General features: G+C 40.3%; 3 protein-coding genes across 8 annotated transcripts; 2 read left to right on the top strand and 1 right to left on the bottom strand.

Moving 5' to 3' along the window:
• Positions 1 to 218: 218 nt before the first annotated feature.
• On the top strand, positions 219 to 5478 carry gra (granulito). The gene is made up of 7 exons (XM_018740673.2): positions 219 to 348; positions 874 to 959; positions 2087 to 2145; positions 2465 to 2534; positions 2922 to 3028; positions 3296 to 3358; positions 4516 to 5478. Exons 1-6 carry the CDS (start codon positions 326 to 328, stop codon positions 3326 to 3328), a joined length of 378 nt encoding a protein of 125 aa, XP_018596189.1. The 5' UTR covers positions 219 to 325; the 3' UTR covers positions 3329 to 3358; positions 4516 to 5478.
• Positions 5479 to 6873: 1395 nt separating this feature from the next.
• On the top strand, positions 6874 to 17226 carry upp1 (uridine phosphorylase 1). Of its 5 annotated transcripts, none has more exons than XM_018740594.2 (8): positions 6874 to 7046; positions 8534 to 8578; positions 9597 to 9714; positions 10575 to 10733; positions 11433 to 11547; positions 11782 to 11991; positions 12397 to 12543; positions 16059 to 17226. In XM_018740594.2, the coding sequence occupies exons 1-8, from the start codon at positions 6967 to 6969 to the stop codon at positions 16196 to 16198; spliced, it is 1014 nt and encodes a 337-aa protein (XP_018596110.1). In that variant the 5' UTR covers positions 6874 to 6966; the 3' UTR covers positions 16199 to 17226. The 5 variants fall into 5 exon arrangements, with proteins under 5 accessions (XP_018596110.1, XP_018596114.1, XP_018596113.1 ...); XM_018740597.2 differs by lacking the exon at positions 6874 to 7046 and adding an exon at positions 7868 to 8083; XM_018740595.2 differs by lacking the exon at positions 6874 to 7046 and adding an exon at positions 8269 to 8412.
• A 643-nt stretch (positions 17227 to 17869) lies between these two features.
• Positions 17870 to 22192, bottom strand: c18h6orf62 (chromosome 18 C6orf62 homolog). Of its 2 annotated transcripts, none has more exons than XM_018740749.2 (5): positions 20495 to 22192; positions 19991 to 20167; positions 19596 to 19721; positions 19291 to 19425; positions 17870 to 18851 (listed from the first exon to the last, which is right to left on the bottom strand). In XM_018740749.2, the coding sequence occupies exons 1-5, from the start codon at positions 20621 to 20623 to the stop codon at positions 18723 to 18725; spliced, it is 696 nt and encodes a 231-aa protein (XP_018596265.1). In that variant the 5' UTR covers positions 20624 to 22192; the 3' UTR covers positions 17870 to 18722. The 2 variants fall into 2 exon arrangements, with proteins under 2 accessions (XP_018596265.1, XP_018596266.1); XM_018740750.2 differs by having other exon boundaries at positions 17870 to 18848.
• Positions 22193 to 23301: the final 1109 nt, after the last annotated feature.

Below are 23301 nucleotides of genomic sequence, written 5' to 3'. Positions count from 1 at the left end.
AACTAAACGGGACTGTTAACGTGAATTTACAAAAAAGTTAGGAATGCGGGACGGTATTTGTGACTTTTAAAAAATACCTAACAACACTTAGTGACCCGTAAGTGAAGTAATATGACGAAGGAAAACTCACTCATTACTCACACACTGTCGAAAGCCGTTCAGGTACCCGGATTTACCCGGGAGAAACGGGGCACGACGGGAGGTGGGGGTGGGACTCCTGGGGCCAATTCTCATTTTCACCGAGGACGGGGCTTCGTTGCGTGAAGAGGGGGTACTTCTGACCCGTTCCATGTAACCTAGCAGAACGTGTCGGGCTCGAGACGCCATGGAAGTTCTGACCAGCACGAGGTAACACGCGTGCACGTGTTTCGGCAGCGGCCGCCATGCGTTTGAAATCATGTGGAAAATCTCGATTAAAAAAACGACAAAAAAAAAAAAAAAGTCACTCCCACCGTTTATTCCAAATCAATGTCTGTTTGGGCGGGAGGAGGCTCCCCTTTTTCCGTGTCAGGTCAGATATGTCGATGTACTACTACTAGTAGTTGGGAGTGTTTGGAAACTGAAATCGTGTCAATTATTACTAGGCACCGACAGGTACACAGGCCGAAATACACAAACGCCGTTGACAATCACACAAATGGATGTTTTGAAAATGTGTCGGGAAAAGCTAACGAACAGATACAGGAATCTAATTTGTCTGCTTAGTTAGCGATTAAATTCTGTCTATAACTTTAGTTTAGTTTCGTGTACTGCGGCTCGATATGGAACAGTTAATCTGCCATTCCATTCGTCGTGTTCATTGGAAAGCTGCCCTGTACACTCTGTGTGTGTGTGTGTGTGTGTGTGTGTGTGTGTGTGTGTCCTGTGTTTCAGTGGAAATGTGGAGCTGTCCAAGAGGAGGATCGGAAACAAGCACCTCCAGCCAGCCAGGCCCCTGCGCCGCCTCAACGCCGACCTGGGTAATTAACGACTAAAAAGTGTTTCAATCATTCCTCTCATCTTCATCATTCATATCAACTGAAATGAACTGCTTTTAATTCGAACTGGCCTAAAACGAGGCTTTTTTTTCAATCTTATACGCACCCTAAGAGGGCAAAAGGTAGGGTCTCTGTGTGTGTTTTGTGCTTTGATGGAATTTCACACATTTCCCTTTCACCACAGGTGAAACTTAAGATTTCTGTTTTACACAAATCGTTTGCTGTCATCCAGCATGGGGTGCTTTCCGTGGTCCCCATTGCAAGAATTTGTGTGCCTCTAGACTAAACTTTCTTAGAAACTCGATGGTTTATCCGTACATCGTTCTGAAGCAAGTGGTCCTGTTGGTGATGTGGGGAGGGGGGGACCCCACAGTCTGGTGAACATGTTTGACATTTACATTTGTTTATTTAGCTTGCTTTTCTCCAAGGAGACTTGTGGTGTTAAGGTACTTACAATTATTTACCCATTCATACAGCTGTGTAATTTTACTGGAGCAATTTTTTAGGGTAAGTACCTTTCTCAAGGGTACTACAGGTAAGATTCAAACCCGCGACCACAGCTCTAACCACTATGCCACCAGCTGTCCCGTTTTATTCATAAACGTAGTGCATCACCACAGGTGGATAGATAGAAAGATGCAACCCATTGTTTGCTAATGTGCGGTGACAATGTAGCCTATAAAGTATCAATCTGGAAACACTTTGGTTTCAGTGACTGTTGAGCATATTGTGTGTCTGTATCAATGAGTTTAATAATGGGTTCTCAGATGAAAGTTCTTCGCCTGCCAAGGTCGCACTATCATATGGCTGGATCAACTGGTTTGACGGCGATTATTTCTAGTGTCACAATGGTTTTTTTTTTTTTTTTTTTTTTTTTTTTTAAAAACCCTTTGGCTTGGGTGCCTTTGGAGATTAGTCCTGGCTTCAGCTAAATTTGCTGGTTCTTTGAGCAGGACACTTGATTAGATTTATTACATAGGCTGAATTTTCAGAGTATGTCATAAAGAACCATTCATTTTACTGCGGTTGTTTCCTTTTTTTGTTTTTTTGCTATATATAATCAACCAAGTTTTCTTTTGTTTATGTCTCTTTTTTTTTTTTGGAATTAGAACCCCGGAGAAATGGAGAAATTGAAAAGATGGCTTGTCCTTTCACAGAGAAAACACCAGTATGTTTTTTCTTGTTCTCCTTTATTTTTCAATTGTTACTCAGTTCAGTGTACAATAAATGACATTTAATATACATATTCTTCAATGTATATGAATATCCATATTAGTATGTATTTTATCCACGTGTTCCTACAAATGTACCATTTTTGATGACCTTAACCTCTTCTTCACATCATAGAAGCATGATTTGCCAATAAGCAGTTTCACATATACTTACAGTATATTTGCTAAGTAACACTGTTGCCTGTGATAATTCTGTTGCACTAATGAAAATTACATCTTTCACAATAGAATTTTTTTACTTTTTGTCTTTGTTAGGATAGTGGAATTGGGGTGGATCAGCTTTATGAAATTATCCACTTTCACACTAGTCAAGGACCTAGGAAAGGTAACTTGTGAGATTTTATAATCACTCTTTAGTCTGCTGAACATAGAACTACTCTCAAATATTTAAAAAAAAAAAAAAATATATATACAAGTAAATATTTTGCTTTGCAGGAAATAGTAACCTGATGGTATACATAAGTGCTGCAGAGTTTTGGAATATATATTCAAATCAGTAATATTTTATAAATAACCCTAACCACATTTTAAATTTGTTTCCTACATCTTTGATGTGCTTAGTCATTTCAAATGTAGAACTTTTTTTTTTTTTTTAAGCTGTCTGTGATGTAATTTAGTATCAGGCTAGTTATGATTTAAACCACCAATTAGCTATCAGCATTTAAATAAAAATGTTCCAAGTGAGGTAGGTCTCCTTGTTTTCTTCTTTCAGAAAGAATATCCTACAGCAGAGAGTTTCTGATAAAACTGGCCAGCTCACCAATTGCTAAAAGGAAACCTGACTTTTTGCCAGATCATCCAGTTGTTTTGGAGAAGCCGGTGAGATTTTTTTCTTTTAATTTAGTCTTTTTTTTATTTTTTAAATTACTGGCATCTCTTGGGGGATTGTTTACAGGTATATGGTTTCAGGTATGTCTGTTTCTGTTGTTCACATTTCATTTTGTATAACTTTTTACAGGTAATGCCATCATGTGTACATACAGGTGTTTTTTCTAAATGCTAATGATGTAACCTTGAAGAAATTTGGCGGAAAAAAGTTTTATCTCATCCGTTTCCTTTGGTGCAATTAATGTGTTTCCCTTACAGAGGGACCCTGATATGCCAGTACTGTTTTTCTAACACATCCCCAGTTCCCACAGATTGTTACATGTGAGTATGAGGAAAATGGAACATGTAGTAGTGTATTTTGAATGTGTAAATTTGATAAATTGTTACAAGACAACCATATTGTCCAAGTACAAATCTGCTCAGCAACAGAATCATGATTACAATTTTATTTTTTTTGTGCAGTAATATGTATTTATTGCCCTTGGAAATTAACATTTGCATGTTGGTGTTCTACAACTGAATATTCTAAAGGTTGTCTTTGTTATAGGAGTTCTGGTTGTGACAGGTAAATGCACAATAAATGCATCATACTGTTGTCTGTGAATGATGTGTAGTTTAAGTGTTATGACACCTTATTTCTTGCAGTTCAGCAGGGTAATAATATAACTGCTGTCTTAATATAGTTGGTGGACAGGACGAGGTAAGATACTCAGGCTGGTGAAACTGTTTTTTGACAGTGGCATACTTAAACACACTCTGTGAAGCATTTGAGGGTGCAGGTGTTTCAGGATGTGTGGGGTCAGGAGTCTGGCTGTATGTGTTGTCAGGCTTCTTCTCGGTCTCTACTGTATGGGGGAAAAGATTAAATAGACAACTAGTAACAGATTTATGGTCTACCAGAGTATCTGGATGTTCCCGTCTGCCTCCTCTTGCACCACATTAGACCGCTTGTGCACCACTAATACTATGCTTTTATTTTTTACCCTTATAGAACAGGCAAATTTACATTTAAACATATCTCTTCAAAGTGATTTAGAGTAGACAAAAATAGATTTCACAACAGGTGCAGAACTTTATATAGAAATGTAATTGTTGAAGCACAGCTAGTTTGCCTGGTATTAAAATTTTTGCTTTGCTTACATGGTAGAGTTGAATCTGATACAGAATACACGCATGGTTGTGGTAGATGTGTGATACAAATTTGTGTAACTGTGATTAGGAGAGAAGTGGGTCTGGAAGAAATAGGTTTTGAGACCCTGCTTGAGTGTTGAAAGGAATTCAGCAGTTCTGAGAGAGAGGTCACTGTACCAAATTATAGACTGCAGTAATGGGTAGAAAATGGGCATCATGAAATGACTTCTTGTGATTTTTGCATATCTATGTTACAGTTGGTCTGTATTTAATATTTTCATTTTTGGCTAAATTTAAGTTGGCATTCAGTGCCACATACTGACAGTATGTCTCTGCTTTGTTTGTAGAAACATCTTTCTGTGATCCATCCGCATGAAGAGTTTTGAACTGAGGAACACCGTTTCTGCTAAACCTTTTACCTGGATCTCATTTGCAATATATATACACAACTAATATCTCTTCCTTCAATACTATTGAGTGAAAAATTATTTAAAATTATTAATTTATGTAAGTAATGCAGATATAATCTAAACATTATTGAGCCTGAGGACAAGAAATTCCTTGTTTGCCTTTTGCACAAAAGAATTACAGTATATCACATCGGTGTGCAGTTTTGTACTGTGAAAGTCCTTTCTAAGTTTTCATTAGGGCAATAGCTAAAAACCTGATCTTTAAAAACATAGGCAATTGCATTGCAATTTAAGTATTATTTTTGCATAAATGCACTATGACATGATCTTTAACTTTTCTTCACCATTGATCCAACAGTTTGCACTCTCTGTATCACTGTGGAGAATGTAATGCTGACTTAGTCAAAATTATGTTGACTATGGATAGCATAGTAAAACCATAGCTGATTGCATCAGTATGTCAGTATCAAAGGAGGTCGTCAAGAAAACATAGTATAATGGAGGCTCCTTCAATTGGGTGTGAACTGCAAAAATCTTTTCAGCAAACACATGATATGTAATGTAAAATAATTTTTCTGGAAGCTGTATTTTCAGCCTTGCGCCCAATGTCTCCAGGATGGGCTTTGGCTTGCAGCGACCCTTCTTGGGACATGTGCAATAAGTTGTTGGGAAGTAATATTTCCTAAGAAAAGAACTGGAAGTAATAAATTGCACTATCCATGTACGAAATTGGTAAAACTAATTTTTGGTTCTGTAATTTTGGAAAATATACATGAGGTAAGCTCTTCAGACAGAAAGCCCTGTGGTTATTAATATTTAACTTGCTCCATAGTGCGTGCAAGGAGAGAAGAGGGTGACCACTTCAGTGGGGGCAAAAAAGGAGAGGAGTTCTGATAGTCATCGAGCAGTCAACCTGTATGATGAGTATATAGTGTTTCCGTCTTCTTTTTGGCTCATTCACTATGCTGTGTGTTTTGTTTTTCTTATCCTTTTGATTTGTACTCTTACGGTTCTCATTCATGGGAACAAATACCCTTTTGTGGCTGTGTCTTCCTAGAAATAAAAAAAAAAAAAAAAAATTAAAATCTTTTCTAATTCCAGTTCTTCCTGCCCTTTATTTTACCAGGTCAAAGGTTAAACCCTAAGTGTACACATTAAATAGTAAAAAAATGTTTTCCCCACAAATGAACTGTTACTAACTCACAAGTATGTCTACTTTTGACTTGTAATTCACAGCATTTTACCAACTTAGTGATATAAAGAGAGATGGATGGTGGATACAAATTGTACTGAATCCGAAGGAAAGTGTAAGCTAAATGAAATCCCAAAAGATACTGTGAAATACCTTGACCATTTTATTAAGTTTTCTGCTTAATTTCATCTCATTTTCTGTTCGCGTATACATGGGATTGTCTTGCAGATATATTTAAGCAAGACTACAGCGGATATGTTTTCTTCCATTTAAGCGTATCTTGTTATATTGAAATGATTGTGGTAATACTTCAATTCCTCAGTATTATTACAGGCCATATCAGCCATTTAGGTGACAGAACACTTGCAGAAATGCCTGCTGCTCTCTTTGCATTATTTCCCTATAAAGCTTGCAGTGCGTGTCAATTCCCATCAAAACCTATGGAATATTGTCAATATCAGTGTCAGTAGTGTGGACGTCCACTGAACGTACGGTGCGTGGTGACGTCACGGAGTTTCTCTCACTGCGCTCCACGGGAAGATCTGTTGTATTTACGTCACTTTATACTGTGTGTGTGTGTGTGTGTGTGTATTATATACACACACTATAGTAAACATGCTATACGTCCACTATACCACACATTTATATGAACGTTAATTACATAAGAGCTGAACGTCGAACCACGTGTTATACACGCTCTGAATGAGTGTCCGACAACTGAACTGTGATTTATCTGCTACCTTTTGTAAGGTTCAAATGTGCTGTTTGTTTGAAGGTATCTAAAGTACTAGTCTAGTGCCAGAACCGAGCAGTACCACTCACTTTGCCGGATCGTGCTTTAGTTTCCGCGGCCTAGACCTCAGAACAGCATCCTACGTGACTCCGGTCGAGGAGAGCATTTCGGACCGGATGTTGAAGCCGGAGATCCCAGCTGTGATATGACCTTAGAGAAGGAGCAGAAGCCGCAGCCCCCAGTAACTGGCTGGGGGTCTTCCCACAGGGACACGTGCTCCTCCATATATATATACATACACACACACACACACACACACAATACATAGACGTACTATTGACTCGCAGTTTTCATTAGTCCGCGAGCGGTGAGGTGCGACTTTTTTTTTGGCTTCGCGAAGTGGCTCGCAGAGCCGATCTGAGCGTCTCTTCTTGCCGAAGAGACGAACCTCGAGTGCGCATCCATGATTTACTCGCTCGCCGGGTTCACAGAGCCAGCCAACTGCACTAGTCTAGTGGCACCGTTCACCAGTGAACCGAACAGGTGAGTCTGTTCCCCTCGGCCGCCTGCGGCTCTAATCATCATCATGTCCTGAATGAGCTGTACGGCCAAATATCATATTTACAGCAGTCGCTGTGCAAATATCATATGGATCGCTCTGTTTGCACGTAGCCGTACTGTACATTTTCATTTACCCTGCAAAAAAGCGGCACTCTTTTCCCACCAAACACCACCACACGGCTACATTATTACTGGAATGGTGAAAACGTGCCGTCTTCCACAGTATTTACACCGGCTCCACTTCCATTTACAAGATGGATTATATATAGTATTTACGTCAGCTGTGTTATGATTTTATTGTACATCTCCAATTATTTTCCAGTCTGTTTTTTAATGCTTAAAGTCGGCGAACTACGGAGCTACTTAACCTGTTTTTATCAAGTTTAACAGACCGTGGCACAGCGAGTAGCGCTACTTGCTCATAGCTCCGGGGTGGTGCGAGAGGTCATAGGTTCGATCCCCGCTCAGTCTCTGTGTAGAGTCATATTCTCCCTAGGTCTGCGGGGGTTTCCTCTCACAGTCCGAAGACATGCTGTGGAGGTTCTCCTAGTGAGTGACAGAGAGAGTGTGTTCCACTGAGTCACCTTAGTGAATAAGGTGTGTGGGGCTGAAAAGTAGTGACTAGAGTATATCATAAAGTCGCTTTGGAGAGAAACGTCTGCAAAATGAATAAAATAACACGCATGTAAAAACACCCTCGTGAAATTACGCATTTTCCTGAAGCTTTTCGTTTTCTAATACCTGTTTCCAGTGGACGAAACGCGACCGAACGGGAAGCGCGTCGTTTCCATGGAAACCAAAGTGGTCAGAAAGTGGCGGGAAAGTAAGAGAAGCTGGCGCTTTGCGCGTGAAAAGGCGTCCAGCTGCCGTGGAGAACAAGTGGATATAATAAAGCTGGAAGGAGCAATAAGGGACCTGGGACATTGAGTGAACAGCAGGGATTGCACTGCTGTAGAGAGAATTTTTTAAAACCCTCATTGGGGGGGAGGGAATTTTACAGACCCTAACATTAGCATAAAGTAAGTCACCTCTGTATTCTTTAAATATTCTTTAAATGTTTTAAAATGACCCTATATTACTGAGAGTATTGTTATTTGTAATATCATATTGCGATTTATTTGATGGCTGTTACAGAATAAAGGTGGGTTGGGAATAACAAAAAGAGGAGGAGTTGGGAACTGACCAAGGTGGGTGTGTAAGTGGAGGAGCCCAGTGTGTTTTGGAGCTCCAGGAAGTTTGCAGTAATCATTGACAGGGAAGTCAAGGACCACTTGTTCTGACTGTCGAAATTTCCACATGTGGTGAAAGGCACGGACACGCCAGCAAGCAACGCATTCGACGACAAATGGTGCGCTGGTCTTCCTAGGAGGCCTCTTCTCCGGAACTCTCCGCATGGTTGAGTACATACTGTAGCGAAATGAAAATGGGGGTCGAAACCAGTGGTGATGTTTGTTACCGTGTCTTTTCAGAAACATGGCTGCAGGATTTAATGAAGAAAAGCGTGCAGGCAAAGGGTAAGGAGTGAAAATAACAGTTTTTACTTACTGTTACGAAACTGGCGTAACTACGATAAATTCATTGCGTCAGCTTCTTACAGTTTGATTGTTGGCCATCATCATCAAAATCTGCCAGATTGTGCTTTTGTTTTGGGGAGATTGGTAGTGTGATGGCTAAAGCTGTTTACTTTGGACCCAAGGTCATAGGTTTGAATCCTACCTCCTGCTGTCTTACTCTTGAGCAAGGTACTAACCCTAAAACCCTCCAGTAAAAATGACCCAGCTGTATAAATGGGTAAATAACTGTGAGTTGCTTTGGAGAGAAGCATCGGCTAAATTAATTAATGTAAATTCACTGTGAAGATAACTTTCTTGCCACAAGTAGTAGCCAAGAAAATAATAAGTGGTTCGAGAAACAATCTTAAAAGTCCTGATACTGTCAGCAGGTGCATGCCAGGCAGTGTAAAAGTGTGTTTTTGGATCTGTTGGCACAAATATGCGGTCCTGTGCATGAAACTGCCTCAACTAAAAGGTACATGTTCCGAGTTGCACTCCAGGAAGTCAAATATAATAAATGTATGGGTGCTGTTACTGTAATTAGTATTAAAAAAAAAATTCACAAGAGTGAGATGTTCATATGTTCTCGATGTACATGAATATGAATTTTTTTTCACCTCCTCGTTATCATGAAAAGAGTGGCAGCAGTTTACAAGTAAGCTGAAGGAAATATGAGTCATTGACACTACCAGGAATTGTATGCAACAGTAAAGACCCCACCAACAGTGTGATTTTTTGGGAGTTTGTGCGTCACTGTAACATCTGAGTATATGTCATGAATAGTGTGGACTGTAATGGAATTCAACTTTTGTTGGACTTTGCTGATTACATGGATCATTATGAAATTGTTAGCTAAGCATTCAGAAACAGTGTAATAACAAAACCCTAAAGTGGAGAGTAAAGCACTTTAAATATTGTGAGTGAAGAAACGGTGTGAATTCAGTCAATGGTGTAAATTCATTTAGTTTCTCCTCTGTAGTCCACAGTCCTCTTACATAATCAATCCACACTTGGACTCAATGAAGGAGGATATACTCTACCATTTCAATCTCGGAACAGCTACTCACGACTTACCAGCAATGTTTGGCGATGTTAAAGTAAGTGTTCCCTGCTCTTATTACCCAGGAAGCCTCGGGATTCCAACATGATCACCCAAATTGTGGTGGTTTGCTCTGACCCGTTTACCATGTTTTGCATAAACACACAAACTGGACATTGTTGGAAGTTGTTTCTAGAGGCGGCATCACATTCCACACACCGACTTCCAAATTTAGCTCAGTGTCGGTACAGTACAGAGCATCGTATCCAAATTGGTGAAAAGGGGGTTGTATTGATCCATCAATTAAAATGAGCTCCACAGTATAGTATGAGTTAGAGCTGCTGCGCTTCACTCAAGACCGAGTACCACCTCCTGCTGTTGTACCCTTGAGGAATGTATTCACCCTAAAATGCGATGATAAAAATGAACCATCTCTGTATGTGTGTTAATCAGTGTAAGTAACTTAGCGTACAAACCTGAAGTTGTAAGTCACTTTAGAGAAAAGTACGAGCTAAAATGTTCGAATTTAAAGAAACTTCCTTTAACACTATAAATGCCTGGAGTTCTTAAAGGATTTTTGGGCTGTTTCTTAATATAGAATGGGAAATTATTTTTAAAGAGGCTTATGCAATAGTTCAAAACTTTTTAATATTTGCTGATGAGTAGAAAAATCTATGAAATAATTTATGGGAAATGGATGTAATGTGGAAGGACAATATGAAATAGTTTTACTGTAATTCAGTCTGCTTCATGAAAAATCATATTTTAAAAGATACTTATTTCCTTCCATTGGTATGTGCTGTTTTGCTTCCGGAATCTATTGCTAATTGTATATTTGTGTGTGTGTGGAAGAAGAGAGGCGTGCGATCAACAGTTAAGCGATCCCTTCTCGTTATTCTTCCATGTTCTCCATCCCAGTTTGTGTGCATTGGGGGCAGTCCGTGGAGAATGAGGTCTTTTATTCAGTACATAGCTGGCGAACTGAGGCTCTCAGACCCCAACGCCGATTTCCCTGACATCTGTGCTGGGACGGACCGCTACAGCATGTACAAAGCGGGGCCCGTGTTGTCTATCAGCGTAAGTGCTCATTTACACGACTGTCACGTGACATTTGTTGAAGGATTCAAACACTGCAATTTGAATTATACTCATATCGCAGCACTTTCATAATTTTGGTCATTTTGTAAATTTCCACCCGCTGCAGGTCGAACATGGATCTGTTCAGTCCAGTAAAATGCTGCACAGAGTGGCCAGTCCAATGCAAAGTCTCATGTCCCTCATAATATTCACATGAAACCTAAATTTAGTCAGGTGTGGTATTTCTTTGGCTCAGAGATTGTTCAAAATCGCTTTTCCTCATACCTGTAACTTGTTCCCCAAAATTGATGGCACAGCAAGTAGCGCTGCTGCCTTACAGCACCTGGGTGGTGTGTGAGAATGTGGGTTCAATCCCTGCTAAGTCTGTGTGGAGTTTGTATGTTCTCCCTGTGGGTTTCATCTGGGTGCTCTGGTTTCCTCCCACAGTCCAAAGGCATGCTGTTGAGGTTCACCCATAGTGTGTGAGTGACAGAGAGAGAGAGTGTGTTCCCCTGTTGTATGGATGAGTGACCCCTTGTAAGTAGTGTATCTAGCAGTGCAAGTCACCACAGTGAATAAGGTGTGTGGGCTGATAACGCTACATTGAGTTCGTTGGAAGTCATGATTTGGATAAAAGCGTCTGCTAAATAAATTTAGTGTTAGTCTGACTGTCTAACAGTTTGGTTCCACGTGTTCCAGCATGGCATGGGAATTCCCTCCATTGGAATAATGTTGCATGAGCTCATCAAACTGCTTCATCACGCCCGCTGCACTGATGTTACCATTATCCGCATTGGAACCTCAGGTGGAATCGGTACTCCATCACTCTTTTCTCCTTTGCCCACCTATGTATGAACCCAGCTGTTTGTGGGACAGAATATAAATGATATATTTTATTGGGTTAAAGGATCTTTTTGCTCAGTTTCTCCTAATATACCCCTTTTGTTAAAAATACTTCTTTTTAATATCCTTTATTTTCAGACAGGTGGTACTACCATTATGATATTTTCATTGCTAGTGATGGTAATGGAGTCCTTCCTTGTCGTAGGCCTCAATCCAGGCACTGTGGTGATCACCAAGCAGTCGGTGGATGCCACTTTTCTGCCCCAGTTTGAGCAGATCATTCTTGGAAAGAAAGTGTTGAGAAGTACTGACCTGGATGAGAAGTTATCTGAGGAGCTTCTCCAGTGCAGCAAAAAGTTAAATGAATTTGACACAGTCATTGGCAACACCATGTGTACCCTAGACTTCTATGAAGGTAAGAAGCTTGTAGACTTTTTAATTGACCCGTATCGGTATAACAATTTGTCACATATTGGTTGGGAACTGAAAAACCTTAGCAATATTACTCAACCCATCCTCCAACCATTGAGGTCACATGAGCGAGTCTCTTGAATATTTTATGATACAGAATTTTTTTTTTTTTTTTTTTTTTTTTTTACAAATGATCAAAAAATAAAAAAATACACTTGACCGTCCTTTTATTAAAACCTTTTTTTTTGTTTATGTATCAGTAGCAGGTTCAGGACTGATAATGACTGGGAAATTAGTTGTAGTGTTTTTGAAAGAAAAACTGACATGAAAACACTGCAGATGCAAAATTTTGTAGTAAGGTATTGCACCACCAAACGGTCGGTCAGTAAATGTGCTCAAACACTGTCAGGTCAAGCCCGCCTAGATGGTGCCTTCTGCTCATACACTGAGGAGGAGAAGCAGAACTACTTGGAAGAGGCCTACACAGCTGGAGTCAGGAATATTGAGATGGAGTCGTCAGTGTTTGCTGCCATGTGCAAACTCAGCGGTCTTCGAGGTATGTAACCTCATGTTCGAAAACCTTCAATGTGTAAAGGATTTTTTTATATGGAGCAGCTACTAATGCTTCATGCAGGTGAGATTGAAGAATTAACTATTTTTATAAAGCACTTTTTTTTAACAGGGTGACAGCGCTAAACAATTTACGTTTATTTATTTAGCAGACACTTTTCTCCAAGGTGACTTCCAATGAGCTCTCTGTTGTGTTATCAGCCCACACACCTTATTCACCAAGGTGACTTACACTGGGTCACTAATCCATACATCAGCAGAACACACACTCTCTCTCTGTCACTCACACACTATGGGGAACCTGAACAGCATGTCTTTGGACTGTGGGAGGAAACCAGAGCACCCAAAGACTTACACTGCTAGATACACTACTTACACTGGGTCACTCATTCATACATCAGTGGAACACACTCTCTCTCCCTGTCACTCACAAACTATGGGGGAACCTGAGCAGCATGTCTTTGGACTGTGGGAGGAAACCAGAGCACCAAGCGAAAACCCACGCAGACACAGGGAGAACATGCAAACTCCACACAGACTTGAGCAGGGATCAAACCCCACATTCTCACACACCACGCAGGCACTGTGAAACAGTATCGCTACTCACTGTGCTACTGGGTTGCATCAAGGTTTAACAATTAGATACATACAATGATGAGAGATGGAAGAAGACAGATAGATCAGTCACATCCAGGGCTTCCCAGATGACTGGTCTGGAAGGCTGCTGTAACAACCCAGGAAGATGTAGGTGGAGAAATCACACTTATTAGATGTGGGTAGCCAGTGTAGAGAATGAAAAATGGCAGTAGTTTTTTTTTTTTATCTGTGGTAATCCTGGCTGCAGAGGTTTGCACAGGTTGAGGGGAGATGATGCACGTTTTGGGCTGCTGGACAGAATACAGTTGCAATAGTCAAGCCTGCCACTGATTGTGGGTCTAATATTTGGGTATCACATCTGGAGAGGAAGCGCTTTAGAAATTTTTGTTGTGTGTTAAAAGCAAGTCCTTGTGACTGGAGTCTAAATGACGATTCTGATTCAAAAACGCCAAGATTACTCTAGTTTAGGCCCTCAATTTCCAGTGACAGTGAGTTACTAGGTATTTTGTGCTCCTAAAGGAAGTTTTCTGTTCTATCAGTATGGAGGGAGAGAACCTGTAACTGACAGCCATACAGTAATATAATATCCTATAATGGGAAGTATATACTGGGAATAGTAAAGATCCTGACACCAACTGGGCCTCTGAGGTGTTCTGTATTAAGTGATGTCGAAGGTGAGGTTGAGGTATCAGCATGTACGTGTGAAAATCTGTTTTTGACACAGGAACCAAACCAGTTGACTGACAGTAAGGCCAAATACATCTTAGTTACTGTAAACAAACATCTAGTTGCCATGACTCCCGGTTGCTTGCTTCAACATCTTGTTCACAATGTAAAAGGGGCAGAGAGAAAGCAACCAGGGACCATAGTTGGGAGTTCCAGGTTGTGTAGGTTTATCTCTGTTCTGTTTTTCCCCTAACAACATTCCAGTCCCGTGTTCTCAAACACAACAAGCCTGAGTCCAAGAGTCCAAGTGTTGTCCTGGGGGAAAAATCATGGAAGTGCCACCTCCAGTTTTTGCAGATATATGCTGTATGAAGGCAGCTTATAAAAGAGTGGCTTTTTAAAAGAGAATTTCAACATAGAATGAATGCTAATGCCATCAAACCTCTGCAGCTTCTACAAAATGCTGCTGCACGAGTTGTGTTTCATTTGCCAAAGCGTTCCCATGTATCTCCTCTACTCATTTCTCTGCACTGGCTTCCTATAGCTGCCCGAATCAAATTCAAAACCCTGGTTACTGTGTGCAAATGCATCAATAGAACTGCTCCCAGCTATTTACAAGACTTAGTCAACCGCTACACTGCAGCCAGACCCCTTCGCTTGTCTACTTCTGCCCGCTTGGTAGTCCCGCGCACGAAAGGTAAAGCTCGGAGGTTCTTGGTTCTGGCTCTGTTGTGGTGGAACGACCTTCCTCTGTCACTCAGAACTGTGGAAACTCTGTCTATATTCAAGAAGGGTCTGAAAACTCACCTTTTCCAGATCCACTTCGCCCAAGATCTCTCCAGCTCATTTACGGTGTAACTGTTCACGCATCGTAACTCCATAAGAATCCCCGGATACAACCTTCATTCAGCCACTACTCTGGCTTTGTGCATGCTTATTTGTGTATCTTACAATATTTAAAAAAAAAAAAAAAAAAAAATTGGTGGGAGGGTATTGTCTATCCTGTGTGTGGTAGGAAAGAACAACATTAACTTCTCTCTCAGGTTACAGAATTCTTTAATGCAATACATGCGCACGGGTGAGCCTCCTGGGAGAGTTACACCAAGGGCAGGCAGAATACAGGTACTTATACACCGCAGGGTAGGGTTAATAACAGCCATTAGTTCAGTCTTTATGACTTTAGTCTTTTATGACTTCTTTCTTTGTGTGTTCCTCCTGTGGGGGTTAGTTCTTTCTTTCCCATGGTGTTCTTATCTTATCTTTAAGCAGCAGCAGACCAGGTGTGGTTGTAATGTGTCCTTACAGACACAGCCTTACCACACACACACACACACACACACACACACACACACACACACACACACACTTTCTGAACCGCTTGTCCCATAAGGGGTTGCGGGGAACCGGAGCCTAACCCGGCAACTCAGACCGTAAGGCTGGAGGGGGAGGGGACACACTCAGGACGGGACACCAGTCCATCGCAAGGCACCCCAAGCCGGACTCGAACCCCAGACCCACCGGAGAGCAGGACCCAGCCCAACCCACTGCACCAATGCACCACCGCACCCCCGCTCTGCAGCATGCACAAACCCTAATTCATAGTTCAAAAGTGAACAAAGGTCCTTACAAAAAGTAAAGGAACAATAAACACAATTTTCTCTCACGTGTCTTATGCACCTACTCGAACGATGAACCTCGGTGCAGCAAGGGGTAGGTAACGAACTAGGTTTGCTTGAGTCTTTCATGTCTGCAGCTATGTCTCCTTCTCTCGATGTAACGCATAAATTCTACTTTTCCTGAGATGTACGTCGCTTTGGACAAAAGCGTCTGCTAAATGAATAAATATAAATGTAATGCTAGAGAAAAGTGTATTTTCAAATGATCTGAAAATTTAAACATGTACTACAATGCCTTAAAGTGTAGAGATGCTGTATGTACCTGGTCCTGATGACAGTAATGTGCAGCTGTGAGAGGGTGGAGGGGGAATGAAAAGGCACAAGGCGCTTGCCTTGACGGGCAAGCAAACTTCCATCAAATGCTTTGAAATCTTTATACTTACATTTAATGGCTTTACTGGTGTTTCGAATTTGCCGACCCTTTGTTCCTTTGCATTCTGGTTTTTCTGTTTGTCTTGCTGAATTTTGTTTTGACATCTCGCTAAACACAAGATAAAGGGACTTTGTGGGACAGGTGTTTTCCGTGTTTATGTGACATCCCAAGGCCCTTTGTTGCCTTCAGGGGCTGTGGTGTGCGTGACCCTGCTGGACCGCCGGAAGGGGGATCAGATGACGAGTTCCCATGACACCCTCAACGACTACCAGATGCGGCCGCAGAAACTGGTGCGCCACTACATTAAGAAGCAGCTGAACGTCGTGTAAAAGGGCTGTCAGAACACAGACACCTGCACATTGTGTTCCTACAAAATGAGCCATATGGAGAATTTCAAATTAATTTAATTTTTTCCCACTTTTCATAAATCACTTTGGTTAGTAAAGTCAGCCTGTGTTTAGTAATTTGACTAATATGAATTTATTAGACTTGATGTACTGTGAACTTATGATTGTGTGAAACCAAGACCAAACAATAATTTGTCTGTAGTCTTAGTATTCTTAAATCATATTGAAATAATTGAAAATAACTGACTCATTTGCAAGAAAATGTATACAGTTTTACTTCAGATGTTTCAAATGGCAGTCTCTAATAATCCTAATCCTCCAAAACAAGGGTCTACAAATGTGTTTTTGCTAGAGAATCAAACTGCTTTAAGGACACAAATTTCAAATTTTATCCTACAGATCTACTTTTGTAGCTATGCAAGCATATGGATACATACTGTATTTGTGTAATATACTTTCCTTGGTGAAACATGGATATTTGGAGGTTTAAATTAAGATGTTAGAAGCTATTGCTACTTCATAGGCTTTAATTTATGTGTAAACATTCTCAAAATTAGTTTCCCATCTATTTTCATATGAAGTTTAACTATTTATTAGCATGCTCAGTTGTGTACTGTAATTCAGACAGCAGTTGAATAGTTTTCTTGCAAGACAACTCACTTTTCTTCATGAAGCAACAACTTTATATAAACATATTACCCTAATGAGGCATTCATCCAACCAGTTTACCACCTCTCAGTATTCGGTGGTGCTGAATTGTTGGTATTGTGACTGAAAAAAATAGTGCGTATCTTAATCGTATGATTTTTTTAAAATCTTCATTTACATTTTTAAGTACTATTTTTTAGAAAAAAGTGTCACTAGTGTTAACTGTCTTCACAGTATTATTGTGACAGTTTGAACAAAACAGTGCCCATAGTGTTGTAGCTAATGCTACTGCCTATAGATCCAAAGATTGCAGGTTCAAATTCCACCTCCAGTTGTAGTACCCTTACTTCCCTTAAATTGCTCCAGGAAAATGACCCAGCTGTATAAGTCAATGATAAGTTGCTTTAGAGAAACACTTCAGTCAAATGAATAAATGAAAATGTATTACAAAAAAAGTGTGAAATAAAAGAGATTTCAACTGTGCTAATGGACCTTTGAGCGCTAGATTATTCTTCAAAGATTTTAAGAGCCTCTGCTAATCTAACAGAAAACTCAATGGGACTGGCTATATCTTTATAGAATGTAGATCTTGCCAAAGCTTTCAGAAAAACTTTAAATGTTAATTTTGTGTTCTGTTAACAGGACCATGAAACATTTTCAAGTTCTGAGCATTTAATCTGTCACCCATAAACCCATGTCATTTCACCCTTTATGTTCCCCAAAAAATCCAGTCTCAATACTGTAAGAGTGGCTGTTGTCAGTGACTACAAACTTGAGTGCCTTCAGTTCAACTAACATTCTCAGGTTAAGTCTGATGCTTAATCCGATTACATGCTTTTTTGGCAAAGTGAACTCGAATGGCAACGTCACGACAATGTATTATTTATGTATACATTTCTCCAACCTTTTTACGTCATGGTAACGTGTATTAACTTTTAATCACATTTAAAAGAATGGTTAGTGGATGTTTTCAAATGTGACAAAAAAATGCAGACATTTACCAAAATGTTTCCCCCTTTTTTATTTTCAGTGTATTGATTGACAAACTGAATGTGCTGATCTGTGCCCTTTCCCACCAAAACAAGCTTACAAACACCAACCCTCAAAAAGCAATTAAGCAATTAGTGCAAAGTTTTGCCTATCAAAACAAGTTCAAATCTAATGGTTGTAATTAATGTATCTTTTTTCTAGGCAGTTTCTCATTTACAGAAAACCCCATCAATATTCCCAGATTTAGTTTTTGGTAGCCAGACAACAGCCTATTTGTCTGCATGGCAAAAATGTATTTCTTTATGCATAAAGGGAAAGAGAGAGAAAAAAAAAAAAAAAACATTTCTAGCCTTTTTTAAAAAATTTTATTTTCTGCAGTTTCACATAACCAGGCTAAATATGCCTCTGAGCTTTCTATTGGCCTGGCAAAAGTATGACAAAAAGGCTACCAAAATTCCAGGAAGTTGCCAAAAGACCAAGCAAAACCCACTGGCAGGGAAAAAGAAAACTACAGTAAAGCCATTTCAGGATTGTTAAAATTGCATTTTAAAGCCAATCCTTCTCAGCTCACCTGCCCTCCTTCAACACAGACTTCAGAAATAATCCTAAAATGCTAGGAGCATTATACCTGTGAAATAAAATTTACAATCATTCATGATATGGTAATAAATCAGTGCAAAATTAAATGACACACAGGAAATTGGAGGAAAATAATGAATCAAGCTCCTGGATGAAAATGAGTTAACATAAGGTGTGTTCCAAGCACAAGTTCACTTGTATTGAGTAAAGGAAACGAGGTGTGCTGGAAAGGAGGTGAGCTTGCTGTAGTGGTCTCTGGTTGTCCTCCCTTGGGAGCCACAGCGACACTCTAGTCAGGCATGTACGGACGGAGGTGGTCCTCTATCCCGCCCATGCCCCAGCAGGTCAGCTGGTCCTGCGGCAGGTAAAGGCAGATGCTGCACAACTTGAAGACTGTAGCCTTGGCCTTTGGAGTCTGCTGGAGAGTGGAACACCATAAACATATCTTCATAATATACCAGATGTTCAAATAATGGATAATTCAAGGGAAACGAGACTAGTTGTGTGTGTGCGGCACACTTGGAATACTTTCTCTAAGGGCTCAAGAGTCCACTGGGAAGGCTTGCACCTGCCATCATGCAAGGTGAAGCCCCCCGGATACACAGTACAAGAAAGAGGTCGACGTGGGTTTGTGGAAAAACTAACAGCATGGATGTTTGTAGGTATTTATATGCATTATACACAAATGGCGTGTGGGCATGGCCACAGATTTGGTCTATTTGCTCCTGAAATTTCATTTTTACAAACCAATTTGCTTCCATTTCTACAATCTTGCACAATACTCTGCTTTTGCGCTACAATCTGAGAAATCAAGAAATCATAAGTTAATGTAAAACGACATGCTTCACGCTACTTGCCTGTAAGTGCTGTCTGTCCGTGAAGAGGAACATGGACTGACTTGGGTTGTTCATCACCATTCCAGCCTTGTCCTTTCGACTCATGGCATGCAAGAATTGCTTTTCGTAGTCTCCATGATGAAATTCAAACTTGACCTGTATATCAGGAAACAAATTTTAAGATTTCCTTACTTTGCACGCATCTTGAAAATGCCCAATGTATTATTTGCTTGAACTGAAAGGGTACTTTACATAAGGATACCTATGCAACCCACAACACAATATTTCAGTGTTGTTTGGAGGTTATACTATTGACAATCTGTCACCTGAACAGGCCTATAGGGCTCATCATTAGATCCCTTCCATCTGGAGAAAAGAAGACAGACTATCTTCTCTATGTCATTGCGAGGCCAAAGGATGAAGTCCATCTCCTGGGTGCATCCTATGACATCCTAAGGTAAACAGAAGAGCAGATGACATTTTTACAATTTCAATGAATCACTGTAAGCTCTGAACTGATTAAACATCAGCATCCTGCTAAACCTGCTCATTTAAGCAACCGAATTCACAATTTTTAAAAAAAAAAAAAAAAGTTTCTTTATGATCATATAAAGAAACTGAGCATTTCAGAGAATATCAGCAGGAATACTTGAACTGTAAATATCACAAAAATAACAGATTTACAAATTAGATTACAAATATTCAAAGACTCAGTACTTACCCTACGCATGGACTGGTAGCGAGGGGCGTGCAGCTGTACCACATCCTTCTGCAGTAGTTCTAATGAACTTTCTAATGTGTAGCTGGAATCCCGCACACCCTTAATAATGTGCTCTTCATAGTTATTGGTCATAACTGGTACCACTTCAGCTACTTCAAAAAGTGCAGACTTTTTCTTCTATTACAAAAAAGAAAAGTAATCTTGTAACAAATGAGAAAACTAGCACTGAAATGTCATCACAAATCATTGTTGGGTTTCACAGCTGTGTGGTAATATGAACTTTACTGCTTTTAAATACATGGTGAACTTTCTAACCCTCCCAAAAACAAGCAACCAGCATGTCTATAAAACTGTTCTCTGAAGGATATAACCTACCAACAAACATTCATTCAACACCTTGACTAGATGAAGCTGTCAGTATCAGCAAATCATAACCTGAAATACTAATCCTTCACATACTTATAAAGCCTGAAGGCTGGAATAAAGTCATCTGACTATACTTACCTTATCTTTGAATACGAAAGCAATGTACATCTTGAAATCAAACTGGTCAGCCAGGGACTCCTTTTTCTTGCGAAGCTGAGCACGTAGTCGGTTCATAGTTTGTTTTCTTCGGGAGTTAGGGTCCCCCATTGTGGAGTAATGATTGCAGCCCCTTTATCCCACACACTATTTGCTCAATCTAATGTTTTGTATCAGTAGCCCTAACAGTAAACTGGGTGAAACAACTTTCCCTCTAGGAGACTGCATAAAACAAAGAATCCTAGAATGCCTAAGTGAAACAACTACTCTAATTCTAAATGAAGTGCCAAATATAAACTTCGCTAAGCCATTTTCTGTTGTTGCATAGAAGGTCCATAGGGGAATGGGGCATACTAGCTAGCACAAAATAGCTAGCTAATTACGATCCCAATTAGTTAAATCATTTTGAGAATCAACATATTTAGATTAAGTTGGCATTACAATCCAAATAATGCAGTTGAATTCACCAAGTCAGTCTCCCAAACGCTTGACTTTAGGTATACAGCAAAATAACATGAAAGCAGACAAAATTTAGACTATCCCTAACTTTGAAGCATGCAAAATGCAACTGAGAATCTAAAGGATGTCCCTGAACTCATGCTGACCATCTAAAACAAGCCATCTTAGGTTCCAAAAGAAAAAGAGTTAAGTTTTATCTGCTTGAACAGAAGCAGACAAACAGATGCTGTCTAAGTTTGTTTCCAATCACCTTCATCCATGGCTGGAGCTGAGGGCACTGCTGCAACGTTACGTTCACGTGTTTCTGCGCGGCTTGAGAACTCAACCACCTAGGTCTAGGACTACGGAGGACTGCGACGAACTCAAGAGGTCGGGAAAGCATGATCCCGAAATAAAACGACACAAACGGGAGTCATTCTGCCTTCTTCGTGTTTCATACGGGCCCGGTAGGTGCACTCATGGTGATGGAGAAGCTGAAGTGGTCAGGCCAGGGATGCTCCGCAGCTCGTTAGCCAGCAAGCTACATATTCCGGCGGGAGTGCTCAGCGTAATCGTGGCCTAGGAAGCTAGCCTGTGATAAACAACTGCTTTTTTCCTAAAATTATTTTTACATTGTCTTTTTTTTTTCCTCCGGCTCGGCTCTCTAGTCTAGCGACTCGCTTGCCAGCTATCCTCGCTATGACGTGTGACTAGCTACTAGCGACGTTTCAAAACGGTTTTCACTAGAGACATATTTACAGCCATAGCTCCCGCGGTATGGTCAACGCCAGCTAGTCGGCTAGATGTGCGCACTTGATTTACCGCTGGCCAAACACGGAAAGGTAGTTAGCAAGTCTAGTCTTTAGCCAACGTACACTTCCATCCTCTCGAGTTACTATGTACTTCGCTTGCGCTTATTTTATGCTAACTATCAGTTTTTTTTTTCCTTTTGTGCAGCTAACGTAAGTTAGCTAGCTAGCTAACTAGCTAGCTCCCACACCTAGTACAAGCCATGTCAAGATAAATTAACAAACCAACTGAAACCCCCCGTTCTTTCAAACGATACGCATCCAATACTAGTCCCCGGCGGTTCCATATTACTAAAACAATGTAGCTAGCGATAAAATGAGGTTTCAGTCGTGGTTCTTGGGCTCGTCAGCTACCCGTGTTCTCCTAGGAAGGTCCCAGGGCTGCTGAAGAAACGCAACGGCAGCTCAAAATGGCTGCAGAAAGCCATGAAAATTAACCGGAAGAGCTGTCGAAAATCGGAAGTGTATCCTCGATTTCAATTGGTCCTTGGTAATTACATCATGCAGAGGTGGGATTTCACAACAAACGGGGAGTAATTCAGGCTAAGTGCTCTGTTTTGCTCAAGGTTACTAAAGAAGTAGCAGGGGAGGGACTTCATCCAGCAACTTTAACGTTATTGCTCCATATGATTAATCATTACACTATGTCAGATTTCATTTTGTCTCCTTGTCTCCTTGTCCAAGGTGACTTGCAGGGTAAAATTGGTAACTTGAAATGATGGTGGTATTCTTCCTGGAACAATTGAATGCTAGCACTTTTTACAAGGCTGCTAGAAAGGAGTGGCATTCAAATCAGGCGCTTTCACACTGCAAAGTGGCAAGTCTAATCACTGTTTTACTTGTTGTCCTTTAATAATGCTAGGAAGAAGTCAAGTCAAGGAAGAGTCTCTCCTTTGACAAGTGACTGTGACTAAAGTTCGTGTTGCTGCCCAGCCAAAAATACCAGTCATTTGAATATCAGTCACATCATGTCATTTTTGACAACATCATGGATGAATTGTCCACTTAATGGTTTAACTGAACCAAGCACACAATTCATGTTTCCCCTTTCCTCATGAAAGAATCCTGCACTCCCACTGTTTTTGCTGGATCATCATGGTAACCCATTATACTCCATCCTAGATTCATCTGAAATTGAGTGACGTTCCCCATAAAGGCAAAGTCAGTCTGAAGAACAAACTTAAACTTTATCATAAACAGCATTACAGGTGCTGCAGACATCACAGTGGTTAGAGATGCTGGCTCTGGTCTGAACCCCAGTCTTGCTGTAAAACCCTTGATGACTATACCCTGCATTGCTGTAGCAAAAATGATCCAACTGCATAAATTGGCGAATAAAGGTAAGTAATATTAAAGTTTTGTAAAATAAAACATCTGAACGAATCAATAAACAAATCAAATCACTTGCCTACTGTTTTATGTAAACGTCTTCTGTATAAACAGTAGTTTGTCAATAACTCGGATGCTATTTTGCACAATTTCACAGAAATATATTTCTCACCAGCAAAAGCTGTAGAAACCATTGCACAATGTAAGAGACAG

The sequence above is a fragment of the Scleropages formosus genome, chromosome 18 (genome assembly GCF_900964775.1).
Source record: "Scleropages formosus chromosome 18, fSclFor1.1, whole genome shotgun sequence".
Taxonomy (NCBI): domain Eukaryota; kingdom Metazoa; phylum Chordata; class Actinopteri; order Osteoglossiformes; family Osteoglossidae; genus Scleropages; species Scleropages formosus.
Note: the sequence above shows the minus strand (reverse complement) of the source record. Positions and strands in the feature narration are given on the sequence as shown.

What these genes read in the sequence shown, in the direction of transcription:
- gra (XM_018740673.2), top strand. Translation starts at nt 326, where the DNA reads ATGGAAGTTCTGACCAGCACGAG. An exon ending in CCGCCTCAACGCCGACCTGG is followed by an intron (nt 960 to 2,086) that starts GTAATTAACGAC and finishes TTTTGGAATTAG; the next exon opens with AACCCCGGAGAAATGGAGAA. An exon ending in CTTTCACAGAGAAAACACCA is followed by an intron (nt 2,146 to 2,464) that starts GTATGTTTTTTC and finishes TGTCTTTGTTAG; the next exon opens with GATAGTGGAATTGGGGTGGA.
- upp1 (XM_018740594.2), top strand. Translation starts at nt 6,967, where the DNA reads ATGATTTACTCGCTCGCCGGGTTCACAGAGCCAGCCAACTGCACTAGT. An exon ending in TGGAACCTCAGGTGGAATCG is followed by an intron (nt 11,548 to 11,781) that starts GTACTCCATCAC and finishes TCCTTGTCGTAG; the next exon opens with GCCTCAATCCAGGCACTGTG. An exon ending in CAAACTCAGCGGTCTTCGAG is followed by an intron (nt 12,544 to 16,058) that starts GTATGTAACCTC and finishes TGTTGCCTTCAG; the next exon opens with GGGCTGTGGTGTGCGTGACC.
- c18h6orf62 (XM_018740749.2), bottom strand. Translation starts at nt 20,623, where the DNA reads ATGGGGGACCCTAACTCCCGAAGAAAACAAACTATGAACCGACTACGT. An exon ending in CTTTCGTATTCAAAGATAAG is followed by an intron (nt 20,168 to 20,494) that starts GTAAGTATAGTC and finishes TTTTTGTAATAG; the next exon opens with AAGAAAAAGTCTGCACTTTT. An exon ending in GCTACCAGTCCATGCGTAGG is followed by an intron (nt 19,722 to 19,990) that starts GTAAGTACTGAG and finishes TGTTTACCTTAG; the next exon opens with GATGTCATAGGATGCACCCA.